This window comes from Diceros bicornis, chromosome 1 (genome assembly GCF_020826845.1).
Source record: "Diceros bicornis minor isolate mBicDic1 chromosome 1, mDicBic1.mat.cur, whole genome shotgun sequence".
NCBI classification, from domain to species: Eukaryota; Metazoa; Chordata; class Mammalia; order Perissodactyla; family Rhinocerotidae; genus Diceros; species Diceros bicornis.
The window spans coordinates 58,112,966-58,127,957 of NC_080740.1; the positions used below are offsets into that span (position 1 = coordinate 58,112,966).

The window sequence follows — 14,992 nt, forward strand, 5'->3', positions numbered from 1 at the left end:
GCCTAGACTAGGTGGGGCCAGGGACAGAGAGGAATAAGGGGAGAGCCAGAACACAGCCCATTACATCTGCTCTCCCATCTGGGATTAGATTGAGCAGGAAGTCCCTGGGAAATGTGAGTTGGTTCCAATACGTTTTAAAAGGGGGTGTGAGTGGAGATGGCAGGTAAAATGGTTCTCCTCCTTTTACAGAGATGAAACAGACCCAGAGAAGGGCAGAGGGGAGTGGGGCTGGCCTGAGTGGGGCGGTGAGGAGGCCTGACCTGGACCCACACGAGGTCAAACAGTGAATTGGGCAGAGCAGGGCCCAGCTCCCCTTCCAGTGCTCTCCCCAGAGTGCTCCATGGCAGCCTCCTCATGAGTCCCTCCTCAAGGCTGGGCGAGCTCTGGGCTCTGGGTGTGGAGGGGAACCCCAGGCCCCCTCCTCCTTCCTCCTCACACAGCTAGGGCTTTGGGTGCTGGGGAGCGAAGACAGCCTCACTGTGGGCGAGGCTCCCGGGTAGCGCTGCATTCACCCAGCACCCTGGACAGCGCTCACACTGGCCCGCGGGACGGCAGCCTCGGGGCTTCACTTTGGCTTCTCTGGGGTGGCCTCTGTTCTAATAAGGCTGCACTTCTGTTGACTTCCTTGCCTCCTCTCTTAACTCTGCCTCTAAAGGCAGCCCCAAGCCCAGTTCCCTCCACTTACCACAGATTCACTCTTGTCTGGCTCCTGGAGCCAAGGCGAGAGAACGTGGAGAGGCAAGGGGACTGGCTGTGTCAGCCTGCGGTTTTGTCTCCATCATTCACCAGTGGGAAAGGAAGGGGGCTTGGAGGGGTCCTGGGCCCTTTCTTAGGCCAACCCAACCTGGATCTTCCTCAGAGGGCTTTGATGAATTCTAGAGGGCACAACAGAAGCACATAAGAAGTAACAGGGAAGGCAGGACGGAGGTGCACAGGGTGGCAGGGAGTCAGGAGAGAGGTGAGTGGGGCTGACCTGAGCAGGGCAGTGAGGAGGCCGTGACCTGAACCCAGACTCTAGCAGGGAGGTCCTGAGAAGATCATCTCAGCCATCCTCCTGTCCCCAGGCAGGCTGCCGGTGCTGGTTCTGCCGGGCTTTAGACCCCCAGCACCTGCCCTATCTGACCCACCCCTTCATCTCTCCATCTGCCGCCAGGTTTAGTGCAGTCCTAGGAACAGCCAGCTCACGGTGGAAGCAGTGGCTGCCATGGATGAGGATAAGCTCCCATCTGTACTGCCTGGGGAAGGTGGTGCTGCCTGGGACCCTGGCCTGGAGCCTGAAGAGGAGCCTGGGGTCCAGAATGGAATGGGAGCCAGTGAGGACCTGAATAGTAGTGACAACAGCCCAGAACATGAGATAAGGGGTGCCCTGGTGGACACTGAAGAGCCCACAAAGGGCCCGGACATGGCCCTCCATGGCCTCAGCCTTGGCCTCTCCCTTACGAATGGCCTAGCCCTGGGGCCAGACTCGAACACTCTGGAAGATTCTACAGAGTCCAGGCCCTGGAGGGCTGGTGGGCTGGCAGAGGGTGACGATGCCTCCAGGAGCCTCTGTCCAGACACTGAGGACCCTCAGGTGGGGTAAGTGGGTGTCTTGGGATGGGGACTCACCATATTTGGCTGCTCCAGTGCTGTGTGGCCTGGGCCTAGTCACTTAGCCTCTCTGGTTCTTGTTTTTCTCATCCATAACATGAGAATTTCATGTCCGTGTTTTGCCCAGCTTCTGGGTGTTTTGGGAGGATAGAGCCATGAGATTTCAAAGGCCAGCAGGCCTCTTGTGCCCCCCGCTCTCAGCCCCGCAAACCATCATGGGCTGTTTCTATATGGGGTTGGAGGGCCACACCCCTCCATCCCAGGCTAGGCATTAGAGTTCCAAAATGCCTTGAGGTGGAAGGTCATCTGGTCCATCCTTCTGCTTCCTGGAGATAAGGATCTCCAAATTCTGCAACTGACCTCAGGAGAGTAGGCTTTGTGGGTTAATCCCTGTCAGCTACCCCTTACCTGAGAGCCATCTAGAACTTCTACCAGGAATCTCACTTCAGTCCTACTTACTGGAGTTATAGCTCCAATTCTATTATTCTCAGCAGGAGGTGGAGGGATTCGTTGTCTTGGAGGTGCCAGTTGGACAAAGAGGGTGGGGATGGGGCAGGGGAATGTCTAGAAGACCCCATGGGTGGGCTGAGAAAAGAAAGCATATAGAAGTCTTAGTGTGCACAGCTGCAGGCCCTGGCCTGGACAGGCAAGTATGTGGGAGGTGTGTGAGTGTGTGTGTGTGGGGCATGCATGTGTGTGCCTGGCCTGTGCATTGGTGTGTGCACAGAGAAGTGTGAGTATGTTGGTGTGCATGGGTCTGTGTGGTTGTGGGTAGGGGGTGTTTGTGTGTGCCTGGCCTGTGCAGTTGTGGGTACACATTTGGGTCTGCACGTGAGTGTGTAGGGCTGAATGTGCCTAGGTCTCCGTGGGTAGGAATGTGAGTACATGGGTTGGTGCTTGTGTGTACCAGGTATGCTATGGCCATAAGAGCATTTCCATCCAGGCAGGTCCTAGAGCAGTCACCTGGCTGGCCGTGGGTTGCGGGCAGGGGGGCTGGGGCTTCTTGGAGCACTCTATTTGTATTTAGGTAGCATATTTATTTGGGATGGCTGAAGGTGGGAGCAGAGGAAGCTTTAGAGATTGGGCTGATGGTCTTCAAGCCCCTGTCAGAACCACCCCGCAGGTCTGCTCAGGTGCATGAGAAGGTGGGAGATAGTGGGTAGGGGTGACCGTTCATGGCCCTGACAGTGAAATGAGAGCCCCCGAGGGCATGGGTCTGTGTTGTTGTTCAGGTGTCTCCAGGACCCAGCACAGGCCTGACAGAGGTGCCTTTGCTGGGCAGATTTCGGGTGTCTGCTCTGGTGGCCAGGACAGTGACCCTTCTCCCTCCCCTCCTCCTGGAGGTCAGTGGAAGCAACTCCACCCCAGCCCCCTGCCAGGCAGCCTGCCACCTTTTAGATTTCTACCCTCCTCCTCACTTCCTTCTCTGGCAGGAGAAGGCCTAATGAGGCTGCAATCTTGACTTCTGCTGGGACAGGGGTGGGCAGAAGTCAGTTTTTTTCTCAGTTTGGTTTGTTTCTCCAGGAAACAAATCTTAGACACTGGGGGGGGAGTCTAAGGAGGTGTTTGAAGGGAGGGGCCTCCAAATACAGGTGGGTCTCTGCTAGGCAGCAGGGGCTCGAGGAGAAGCCAGATCTTCAGCCAGATCGTCAGCGGGAGAGAGGGGTGCACTTCTTTGCAGGGATGGGCCTTGATTTCTCTGGAATGGGCTGGGCTCAGCCTACTTCTTTCTTTGTGTCTCTTCCGCTTGCTGTCTCTATGTTTCTGTCTCTCTCTCTCTTTGACTCTCTTTGTCTCTGTTACTCTTGGTCTCTCTTATTCTCTGTCTCTCGTGCTGTCTGTATCTCTTTTCTCTTTTTCTTGTCTCTCTCCTATTTCTCCTCCTCTCTCTCTCCTTGTCTCTTTTGTGGTCTCACCTCTTTCCATCTCTCTCCTCCTGCTTCCCTGACCTCCCTGCTTACCTGTGCGTCTCCCCAGTGGATGAGAATCCTCCCAGAATGCCTCAGTTCATCTGTGTGTGGTGCTCTCTTCTAGGGGCTGGGATACATCAGTGAACAGAATAGACAAAAATTCCTCCTCTTGTGGAGCTTATGGTCTGGTGGGGAGATAGATAATAAATCACAAAAATAATAAATAATTATATAGTATCTTGGAAGGAGATAAGTGCTTTGGAAAAAATAAAGGAGGATAAAGGGGCTGGGGTGTTTGAGGAGAGGTCTCAGTTATAAATAGGGTGGTCAGGGCAGACCTCATCAAGAAAGAGATGAGGGAAGAGGCTTCAGCTTCAGGGAAGAGCGCTCTGGGCAGAGGGAGCAGCTGTGCAAAGGCCTCTTCTGGGGCAGCGCTGGGCCCTGCAGGGCTTAGGCAGTGTGGTGGGCCGTGGGGCTGATAAACCTCTGTTCAGTCACCCAGCGCACCATTTAGCAGGGTTTACTGAGGACCTACTGCATGCTAGGTGTTCCCTGGCACTGTGTGGGGGTAGTTGGGGGGCTGGGGAACAGAGAGTAAACAGGGGAACAGAGTTCTACTTGCTGAGAGGGGTTAGGAGGAAATGAAGAGATGCCCTGAGGATGGAGAATACTGAGAGGCAGCCAGTGTGGTGGTGGTGTGGACGTGCCTCCCTCAGTCTCTCTGAGGAGATGACATTAAGGCAAAACCTGAGAGCTGGAATGTGGTCAGCCAAGCTAAGAACCTCCGAGGCTGGGGGGACAGCGGGATTATGACCCAGTGTGACAGTAGTTGTGATAGGGGGATGCCCCACTGCTCTGGGAGCCTGGAGGGTGCAGCACCCCTTGCCGGGCTGGAGGAAGAGCCTCACACTTGTTCATTTAGACGAATGATGCTGACTATGGGCCAGGCATGGGTTGGGTACGGGGGGCGGGACCATGCCTGTCCTTCTCACTGCTGTATCCCAGTACGCACCCCAGCACCCGGCACTTGGTGCTCAGTAAGTACTGGCTGAAAGAATAAACAGGACACAATCCATGCCTGCTCTCCATCCCCAGGGAGCTCCCAGACACAGATTGGTGCAGTCCGGCACCTGAATGGGAGACTGGCAGGATGGTGACTGGTTCTTGCATCCCTCAGGCTGGGTGGCCCTGGAGAGCCAGATGTGCGGGATGGCTTCAGCACCACGTTTGAGAAGATTGTGGAGTCGGAGCTCCTGCGGGGCACCCAGTACAGCAGCCTCGACTCCCTCGATGTGCTGAGCCTTACGGATGAGAGTGACAGCTGCGTCAGCTTCGAGGCCCCCCTCACACCCCTCATCCAGCAAAGGGCCCGTGATAGCCCAGAGCCAGGGGCTAGCTTGGGCATTGGGGACATGGGGCCTGAGGGGGACATGGGAGCAGCTGGTGGTGATGGGGAGCTGGGCAGCCCCCTGCGGTGCTCCATCTCCAGCAGCCGCTCGGAGAACGTCCTGAGCTGCCTGTCTCTCACGGCTGTGCCCAATGGCTTCCATGAAGATGGACCCCAGGGCCCAGATGGGGATGAGGATGAAGAGGAGGAGGACACTGACAAGTTGCTAAACTCAGCCAGGTAAGGCAGGGCCCAGGCTGGAAGCTGGAACCATTGAGCAGATGGGGAAACTGAGACCCAGAGGAGGCAAGGCAAGTTAGGGCAACCCAGTACCCAGAGTGAACAAGCCCTTCCCAAGGTCATCGTGTCTTCCTCTGTACCCAGACTTCCCACCCCAGTCCTGAGGTTCCATTCTGCCCTTCCAGGCTTTTCCAGCCCTGGTGGGTCAGGGAGCTGTGCTGTGGGCTTGTGTAGCATCTAATGATCTCACTGAGGGGCTCTTCTACAAGTCTGACTTGATTCCCCCCTGATGCAGTGGAGTGTCTTTTCCTGCTCTGGGACCTGTGTGGGTTTTCAGAGGCCTGGGGAGACCTTCCAGCCCCCATCCAGGGCCTCTGACCCTGGGCCTCTGGTCCTCTCTTCTCTACCCCCACCTTCCCTCTGCAGTGACCCCAGCCTAAAGGATGGCCTGTCGGACTCCGACTCAGAGCTGAGCAGCTCAGAGGGGCTGGAGCCTGGGGGCGCAGACCCACTGACCAATGGGTGCCAGGGGGTCAGTGAAGCTGCTCGCCGGCTGGCACGCCGCCTCTACCACCTCGAGGGCTTCCAGCGCTGCGATGTCGCCCGGCAGCTGGGCAAGAAGTGAGTTCTGTCTCCCACACCCCCCACCCTAGGCAAACTCATTGTCTCCCTCAGGCTGAAGGGCATGTGGGTGACTTCTATCGGGGTGCCTGGTGCTTGGGGGGCTCCTGACAGTCCCCAAGAACTCCTCTTCCTGCCACTGTCCTCATTCCTGGTCTTGCCCTAAATCTGTTTCCTTTCTGGGCTGCCTGGGCCAGGCCCGTGCTCTCAGGGAGGGGAGGTGGTGGGGGGGTGGCCGCTTGGGGCTGGGAGAGTGGGATGTGGCATGTGGCTATGGGGCCATAAGGGATGGTAGTGAGGACAGAGCAGCTGGGGGCGGTGGGGCGGGGGTTGGGGGGGGTAGTGGCCCACCTACTGGAGCCAGGGAGAGAGGAGAACCTGGGCCTGGGCTGGGAATGCCTGGGACCCAGGAGCTGAGTAAGAGGTTTCTGGCTCTTATTAAGTCCCACTCACTGTCTATTGGGACTGGCTAAAGGGGCCGAAGTAGCCAAAGTGCAAGCCCTGGCCTCTGGACAGGGGGAAAGGGAACTAGCCAGCTGGTAATCCTGAAGGGGGTGGGGCTGTGAGACTGGGGCTTATCCCAAGCATGTCTGACCACCAGCATGTCCACCTGCCTTTGTCCTTCCTCCAGAGCGCCTCCCAACACCCATGTTAAGGCTCCCAGATGTGTAGAAGCAGGCCTTGCTCACAAGGCTAAGGAGGACAGTCCAGACCCTAGACCTCAAGTTGGAGCTGACTGGGGGCCTAGGCCACAGGGAGGTGCCAAGGGGACTCTGCTCCTGGATCCTTCTCTTCTCCTTCCCTCCCACCTTTTCCATCCTCCGCAGCCTCCACACTGCTCTGGCCTCCCAGCCACAGCCCAGAAATCACAACTCCCAAGCCCCCGCCTCTCCAGCTGGGCTGTACCCCACTCCCCGCCAATGCCATCTTCCGGGAGCCTTCATCATGGTTGATCCTTTTTGACCACTCCGTCTACAAGAGTTTTCCCGTTAGCATTTCATTGTGCTTCAGTCTCTCCCATCTGAAAACAAAAATCCTTCTTCGACTGCACGTCCTCCCCCAACCTCTTCATAACCACAATTCTCGGGTTTTCTGCCCTGGGTGGCCTCTGTCCCCTCTCCTTCTCTACATTCAGCCCTTCCAGGCTGGCTTCTTCCCCATCCCTCCCCTTCAGAAGCCCCTCTTGCCGGGGTCAGTGGCAGCATGGTGTCTGAACCTGGTGGCCACTACCAGGCCTCACCTCATGCCCCCTTCAACAGTGTTGACACACCGGCCACTCCTTTTTCTTTACTTAAGTTTTTTGTTATGAAAATTTCAAACATACACAAAAGCAGAGAAAATAATATATTAAACCTCCACGTACCCATTACTCAGCTTCAGAGTTACCGACATTTTTCTATTCTTGTTTCATCTATTCCCCGACCATGGATGCCCCCCGCCATTTGCTGGAATAGTTTAAAGCGTATTTTAGGCACTCTATCATTTGATCTGTAAATACTTTAGTATGTGTCTCTAACTGATAAGAATTTTTTACAAAATTATAATTACATTATAATTTCTAACAAAATTAACAAAAATTTCCTAATATCTCTAACATTCAGCCTATGTTTAATTTTCTCTGTCTCAAAAACGTTTGTTCAAATCAGGATGCAAATAAGGTCCACACATTATGTTTGGCCAGTGTGTCTCTTAAGTCTCTTTTAATCGACAACAGTCCGACAGTCCCCTTCCTTTTTTTTATGCCATGTATTTGTTGAAGAAACAGAGCCATTTGTCTGGAATAATTTTCCACGTTTTGGATTGGGTTTCCACATGGTGTTATTTCACACGTTCCTCTATTTCCCAGGCCTCCTATAAATGGGAGGGAGAGCTCAGGGCTTGATTAGTTTCAGGTGGAAATTTGTTCTCTTTTTCGGCAAGAATTCACCACTCCAGTCTTGAAACACTCTCTTCCTTGGCCCCCAGGACACCACACTCCTGACTCTCTGGCTGCTGTTCCTCAGTCTCCTTCACTGGCCCTCTCTCCTCAATCCACTTGCAAGAGAGGCCTTCCTCAGCTCTCCGTGCTGGGTCTGCTCTGCTGTGTGCACCCTCCTCTCACGTGGCTCATCCCCCTTCCCACCGAGTTGTTATTAACCAGCTGTGGGCTCACGACTCTCATGTGGGTGCATCCAGCCCCACCTGTTGTCCTGAGCTCCAGACATCTCCCCCAGGCGCCACCTTCTTTGTCATGCCCCATACGCATTCCATCTCCATGTCCTGTGGATTCTGAAATATCTCTCCTCCCCACCCCTTCCATCTCTCTCCTGAACAGCTACTGCAACCCCTAGTGGGTCTCCACTCAGCAGGTAGAGTGTTCCAATACAGATCTGATCATCTCACTCATCCCTCTCCCTGCTTCAAACCCTTCCAAATCAAGTTCCCATCCTTCCCTGGGCCCTCAGGCCCTGTTCCCTGCCTTATTTCTTCCTGCCCCCATTCTTGCTCTCTGGCTCTGGCAGTGTGGCCCTGCTGATAGCTTCTTGGACATGTAGTGCAGTTTCCTATACTGGTGTCACTGTGTATCATCCCACCTCCCACTCCCTTCACCTGGCTGGCTCTTACTTTCCTGTAGGTGTTGGCTAAGACATCACTTCCTCTAGGAAGTCTTCCTGACCCTCCAGCCCAAGGTTGAACTGTCAGAGCCTGACTGGCCAGCAGGGGGAGGCAGCTTAGGGGTGGGCAGATCTGGATAGGTGGGTTAGGGTACTGGGGGCCCCACTGCCCACGTACCCCCCATTGTTTGCTGTGCCCTGATTCTAATGGACACCCCATGCTCTCCTGGCAGCAATGAGTTCAGCAGACTGGTGGCCGGGGAGTACCTCAGCTTCTTTGACTTCTCAGGCCTGACTCTGGACCGAGCGCTAAGGTCAGTGGGGCTGGGACGGGACAGTGCCCACAGGTGGTACAGGTGGCACATCTGCATTCTTATGCCTCCTCTATCATAAACTTGCTGTGCAACCTTGAGCAAGTCTCTTGATCCCTCTGGGGAGGCTGTGGGGAAGGGGTCATCAGAGCAGCAGCAGTCCAGCAACTCAGTGAGTGCCAGCTGTGTGGTTGGTGCTGAGGCTATGAAGGTGGAATGCAGTCATGACCCTTTAGGAGAGGAAAGGGCCAAAGGGCTTGCCTGTGTTGAGCACTTCCTGTCTGCAGACACTATAGGTCTTTACACACCCTGCTGACTTCATCCTCCCAACAGCCCTGTAAAGTAGGTGTTATCTTTCCCATTTACAAATGAAGAAACTGTGGACCAGAGAGGTAAGGCAATTTCCTCACAGCCATTGAGGGAGGAGACGGTAAAAGCTGTAAAAGTGGGATTTGGTCTCAGGTCCTCTTGGTGTCCGGATCCAGGGAGTGGCCTTCAGGAAGGCCAGGTGCAAGCCCCAGGGAGCGGAGGGCGTGGAATGGGAGGATGCAGCCCAATGTCTAGAAGACGCTGGTGGCAGGGCCAGCAGGGAGACACCAGAACCCTAGTGGGGAGGGACGGCAGTCTCTGAGCTAAGGGGTGGGTGGTCCATGTATGTGACATCTTCTTGCCATGTCCCATGTGTGTCTTAACACTTTTATTTTTATTTTTTTTGTGAGGAAGATCAGCCCTGAGCTAACATCCATGCCAATCCTCCTCTTTTTGCTGAGGAAGACTGGCCCTCAGCTAACATCTGTGCCCATCTTCCTCCACTTTATATGGGACGCCGCCACAGCATGGCCTGACAAGTGGTGCATCGGTGCGCGCCCAGGATCCGAACCTGGGCCACCAGCAGTGGAGCACGGGCACTTAACCGCTACGCCACGGGGTCGGCCCCTGTCTCACACTTTTAAAAAATATATTTCCCATTCTTTTTTCTCTGCTGCAGTTGGGAGATTTTCTGTTGACCTGCTTCCAGTTCACTTACCCTTTTGTTGTGTCTAATGTGCCGTTAAACCCATTTAGTGAGTTTTTACTTTCTATTATATTTTTCAGTTCTAGAATTTTCATTTTATTAGAAAATTTTTTTAGAGATTCTAATTTTCTGGGGGAATTCTTCATCTTTTCACTTATTTTCTCCATCTTTCCCTCTCTTTTTTTGAACGTATTAGTCATAGTTACTCGAAGGTCCTTGTCTGCTCGTTCCAATATCTGCCTCATCTGAACCATCTATATCTATTTCTATTGTCTCTTTTTTTCCTCTTGGTTTTCATCATATATCCAGTCTTTCTGCATCCTTAGTAATTTTTTGATTAGATGTTGTACATTTTGTATAGAATTACAGCGGCTCTAGATTATTGCATGTTCCCTCTGAGAGAATTTCCCCTGTCCTCTGCTAGGCAGTTAGGGAGCAAGGGTGTGCGGTCCTAATCCAACCAGGGCTGAGCTGAGGAGAGGCTGCTCTGAAGTTTGGGGAGGCTCAGGGCCCCCCATTACACGGTGGGTCCCTACAGGACTTCCCACTGGGAGCCTGGTGGTTCACTGGGCCCTCTCCCTTTGGTGGGTCCTGAATCCTAGTTTTATCTCCTCAGTACAGCAAGACTGTCAAAAAAAAGCCAAATCCCTCTACTTCTCAGAGGCTTTCTGCTAAGCTTTTTAGCTTTCTGCCCCTTACATCTTCAGATTTAGTGAATATCCTCAAAGGGAAAGTGGTGTGTTTACAGCCCCTCAGGTCTCTGGGTTTGTCACTTCAGCAACGTGAAGCCGTCACATGTTCTGCCTCCTGCCTGTGCCCCTAATCAGCAATGGCCCTGGGAAAAAGCAGCTGCAGATCAGCCCACCTCTCTTCAGCTCTCTCCTCTTCTGAATCTTGGCCCTTTTGGTCTTTGTTGCGTCAGCAGTTTTCTGATAGCTTAAGGGAGGTGTATCCTGTCTGGATTTTCTCATTGTTCTCAGTGGAAGTGTTGGTCTGCTGCAGGCTGCTCTATCCTGAGCTGAGTCTGAAGTTTGCATTGGAGTGAGGAAGATCGGTTGGGGAAGATGTTCGGTGGGTCAGCTCATGATCAGAGGACCTTGTATGCCAGCCCAATAGATTGAGGCTTGACTGCACAGGCACCAAGGAAGGTGCTGGGTGTAAAGCAGTGTTTGGGGAGGCAGTGCTGGCAGCAGCGCACTGGTAGCCTTGGATCCGGAGGTGTGCAGGCTTCCGAAGAGGGTCGGGTGGGAGAGGACAAGGCCTGAGGTTGGGCAGTGGGGCTAGAGGAAAGATGGGTGGGAGAGGTTGCACAGAGGATACAGTAGAGGGGCTGGTGGAGCCAAGATGCAGGGGAGAGAGTGGACAGTGGCGAGGCTGACCCTGGGAGCAGCCTGAGGGTTTGGTGACGGCTATGCTGAGTTGGGGCTTGGTGAAGACCCCCGTGGAAGGGGTGTTTGGGCTGGGGAGTAGGAGCTGGGATGGATGGCTCATAGGTAGGACAGGCTAAGGCAGGGATGGGGAATGGGTTTTAGAAAGTCCTAATGGAGTGTGAGGAGAAGGGGGGCGGCCAGAGCTAGGGGCCAGAGAGGGGGAAGAGAACAGGGAGCAGGAGAGATGGAGAGGAGGGACACTAGATGGCAGACAGAGGGTTTTGTATAGCACTGGATTGTTTGGGGTTATTAGAATTAGAGGGTGGTCTGCAGTTTTGGATGCCTTGGGAAGCCTCAGAGGGTAAGGGCTGGCCAAGATGTGGCTCACAGGCCCCAGGTACCTTAGGAGCAGCATGAGAGGGATAAAGCAAAGGCGGGTTACAGAAACCAGTGAACCACAGCAAAATTAGGAACAAACTGGTCTCATGAACCCAGGACAGAGGGAGGCCCAAACTGGCTCAGCTTGCAATTTCCCTTCTCAAGAAGGGGTGTGCTCAGGCCCCAGGTGAGGGACCCCAGCCCCCTCTCACAGCCCCTCTGGTTTTGGAATCAGCTGCCAGGGGCCCTGAGAGGCAGCGACCTTTGAATTGGGCCTTGAGAGGGATTCAGAGCTTTCCAGAGGAGGAGGGAAGAGCCTTCCAGGCGGGGCCCAGCCTGCTCAGAGGCGCCGAGCAGTGAAAGTTGCGTCCTGTCCAGGGTGTGAAGTCAGTGAGGGGAGGCAGCAGGTGGGTGTGAGGTTGGAGGGACAGGTGGGAGGTGGGGTAGTCAGCAAGGCCAGGATGTGAGGAGATGGGACATTATTCTGAGGGCTCTGGGGAGCCAGTGACGGATTTTAAGCAGGGGCAAGTCTTGACTGCATGTGTGTTTAGAAAGAGCACTCAGTGTCTGCAGGAGGATGTGTTGGGGCAGGGCGTGGGGTGCACCTGTTAGGAGGCTGTTGCAGATTTTCTGGACATATGATGAGGGCAGAGGAGGAGGGATTGAGATTGGGGGTGAAGAACAAACCATCAGGACTTGGGGACAGCTCAGACTTGGGGTGAAGAAAGAGTGAGGGAGGCCGGGGTTGGGCCTGGGGCTGAGCTGGTGGCACATCAAGTGAGGAGTGGGAATGACTGACTGAGGAAGAGCAGTCTGAGGGTCAGGCATGACGATCTGGGCCCAGGCACAGAGGAGGGAGCGAGGAGTGGGCATTTACCCTGATGAAGAGCTGATGCTGGCATAGAGGTGCTCGTCTGTCTTTGTTCTTCACAATCTGTCCCCTGCCTACTTCCAAAAGGGCCCTGGAGGCCAATGAAGGATGACTCTCTAAGGTCTGCCAGGCCCCCTGGCCTCCACACTCCAGAGCCATCCTGGGGGTCGGAGTGCCTCGCTGGGCCCAGATGCTGGGGCACTGGAGCATTGGCCCCCTTGGGCAGGTTTGTGTGTGTGTGTGTAGGGGGTGGCTCCTACCCTGGGTGAGGACCCAGACTGACTCAGGGGCTCTGGGAGGACCTCAGCATCCTTGAATTGCCCTCCAGAACCTTCCTGAAGGCCTTCCCACTGATGGGGGAGACGCAGGAGCGCGAGCGTGTACTTACGCACTTCTCCCGCCGGTACTGCCAGTGCAACCCCGATGACAGCACCTCGGAAGGTATGGCCACCTGCCCTACTCTGCCTGACCCTCCCTCCCAGCCAGGACCTGGCTTCCTCCTGCCCCTGGACCACCTGCCCCAATGTCCTGCTCAATAAACATTGGATGCATGAACTATGGCACATGGAATGGGGTTTGTCTGCTGGGCAAGAGATTCCCCCCCCCAAATGTCTTGCCCATTGTTGTTCCCTGTGCCTGAGATTCCTCCATCCTAGGTTCAGTCCTTTGAGTCTTCATTCTCCTTGGTCACCTGTCACAGTGCTGATTCTCAGTGTGGTGGGAGTCCTGGTGTGGAGGTCTGGGTCGGGGCTCTCTTAGGGCCAGGACTTGCCCTGTGAATGGACCTGAGTCCCAGGAACTGGGGGATGAGGCTGGTTATTGGAGGAGACACAGGCCATGGCAGGGACATGGCCCAGGATCCAGAGTATTCTTGGGTCTGAGGTCAAGGTGAGTTTGACTACAGGAAGAAGGAGTCTGGGCTAGAGCAGACCCAGCGTGGTCAGGTCTCCTCTGAGGGAGGAGTTGGCCCTGGCCGGGGGCAGGCAGGTTACTCCAGTGCTACAGTGGGCACAGGGCAGGGAGTGTCACAGGCCCTGGGCCCTGAGGTGCATTTAGCAGGTGGCTGGCCTCTTCCTGTCTCCAGAGCCTCCGAGCTGGCTCTGTCAGGTGGGTGGCTGCGGCTGGGAGTGAGTGGGTCCTCACACTGAAGGTGCCACCATCTCTGATTTAGACGGGATCCACACCCTCACCTGTGCCCTGATGCTGCTCAACACGGACCTGCACGGACACGTGAGTTGGGGAGGCAGGGAGGGAGAGTGTCCTCTCACTGACCCTCCCCGAGTTGTTCAAAGGCTGGCCCTTTCTCCAGCCCCCTGCCTGAGGCCTCTTGCTCAGTGGCCATGTTTCTTTTAGCAGGCCTGGGAGTTGGGCAACTTGGCTTCTAGACTTGGCCCTTCCCTAGTTTATCCACCTGAGATCTGCCTGGGTCCCCACCCAAGCAGGGCAGTGAGAACAGCTGAGGCACATGGAATTTTAGGATGTGTTGAATAAGATGGCATCCATGCCAGATGTCGCTAAAAGATCACGTGCTCTTCCCACCTCTTGTCCCACAAGCCTGAATGTAGCCCTGTTGGAGTGCCACGCTCCAGGCTTCCTCTACCAGTCAAATGGTAGGTTCCCTCAAGAGGCATTCTCGTCACCCCCGCCCCCAACCAGGCAAACAGAGAAGTGACAGGTGGGTGCCCCGGGCTGTGAGGCTGTGTCTAGTCCAGGCCCTGGGTTGTCTCAGTGCTGCTTATGACTCAATAACTCCTTCTTCTTTCCTCTGTCTGCTCCGGGGACCCCCTCTTTGGGCTCTCTTGCCCTCCCTCAGGTGGTAAGTGTAGCTGCTGGTGTGCATGTCCGGTGAGCCTAGACACCCCCATCTTCATGTTCCCCTTCTGTGTCCCTCATCACCCCATCTGGCTCCACCAATCACTGCCCCATCACTGCTTACCCAGGGGTGGTCAGAGGCCCCTGTTGGGTTGGGGATATTTCAGTGACTCATGGGGACAACAGGCCAGCCTGTCTGGTTCTGGAGTTAACCAGGAAAGTCCAGGGCATACAGGATGGAAGAGAGAGCAGGGATGGACCCGACTTCAGGCTTGTCTCTGTGTGGTAGATCTGTGACCCTGGGCAAGACACTGGCCCTCTCAGGTCTCAGGTTCTGCATCTGTGAGGTGGGAGTAATGATTTCCCCCACAGCGTCCTGGGGAGGACTGAGAGGGTAGTATACATAAGACCAAGTGTCGGGGTTGGGCACCTAGAAAGGATTTTATTACGAATAATATTATTACTTAAGAATAACAATAGTATTCATTATTAATATTAAAATTTAAATGATGGAGAGCCCAAAGGCCCAGCCTGCAGATTCCTGCAGAGTCAAGAATGAGAAGGCCACAGTCTGATGGCGGCCTGAGTGGGCGTGGGCACACTGGGACCCCTGGCCTGGGGAGGATGAGAGCCTCAGTGACCTTGGCAGGAAGAGTGGTCGTGGGACAGCTTCAGTTGTGTCCACCTGGGCCAGTGGCCTGAGTGTTGATAGGAGAGAAGACATGTGTATTCCATGGGAACGTCACCAGAGCTAACGCCCATTAACCGGCTAACGTTCCCTCAAGACGGCTCCCTCTGTTTATGGAGAGCAGGTGTTGCTGTGGTACCTTGAGAGGAGCATTAAACACACCTGTCCTCTCCCCGTCCCCACCCTTGGCTGGGCCTGAGGGCAA

General features: G+C 54.9%; 1 protein-coding gene across 1 annotated transcript in view; it reads left to right on the plus strand.

Annotated features, from left to right (window-relative positions):
• The first annotated feature begins 1,166 nt into the window (after positions 1–1,166).
• PSD2 (pleckstrin and Sec7 domain containing 2) overlaps positions 1,167–14,992 on the plus strand; it is a 33,051-nt gene continuing 19,225 nt past the window's right edge. Inside the window, exons 1-6 of the mRNA XM_058542289.1 lie at positions 1,167–1,578; positions 4,678–5,127; positions 5,554–5,748; positions 8,576–8,656; positions 12,616–12,728; positions 13,459–13,517. Of these exons, the coding sequence (XP_058398272.1) occupies positions 1,205–1,578; positions 4,678–5,127; positions 5,554–5,748; positions 8,576–8,656; positions 12,616–12,728; positions 13,459–13,517 (1,272 nt within the window). The 5' untranslated portion in view covers positions 1,167–1,204. The remainder of the gene's footprint in view (positions 1,579–4,677; positions 5,128–5,553; positions 5,749–8,575; positions 8,657–12,615; positions 12,729–13,458; positions 13,518–14,992) is intronic.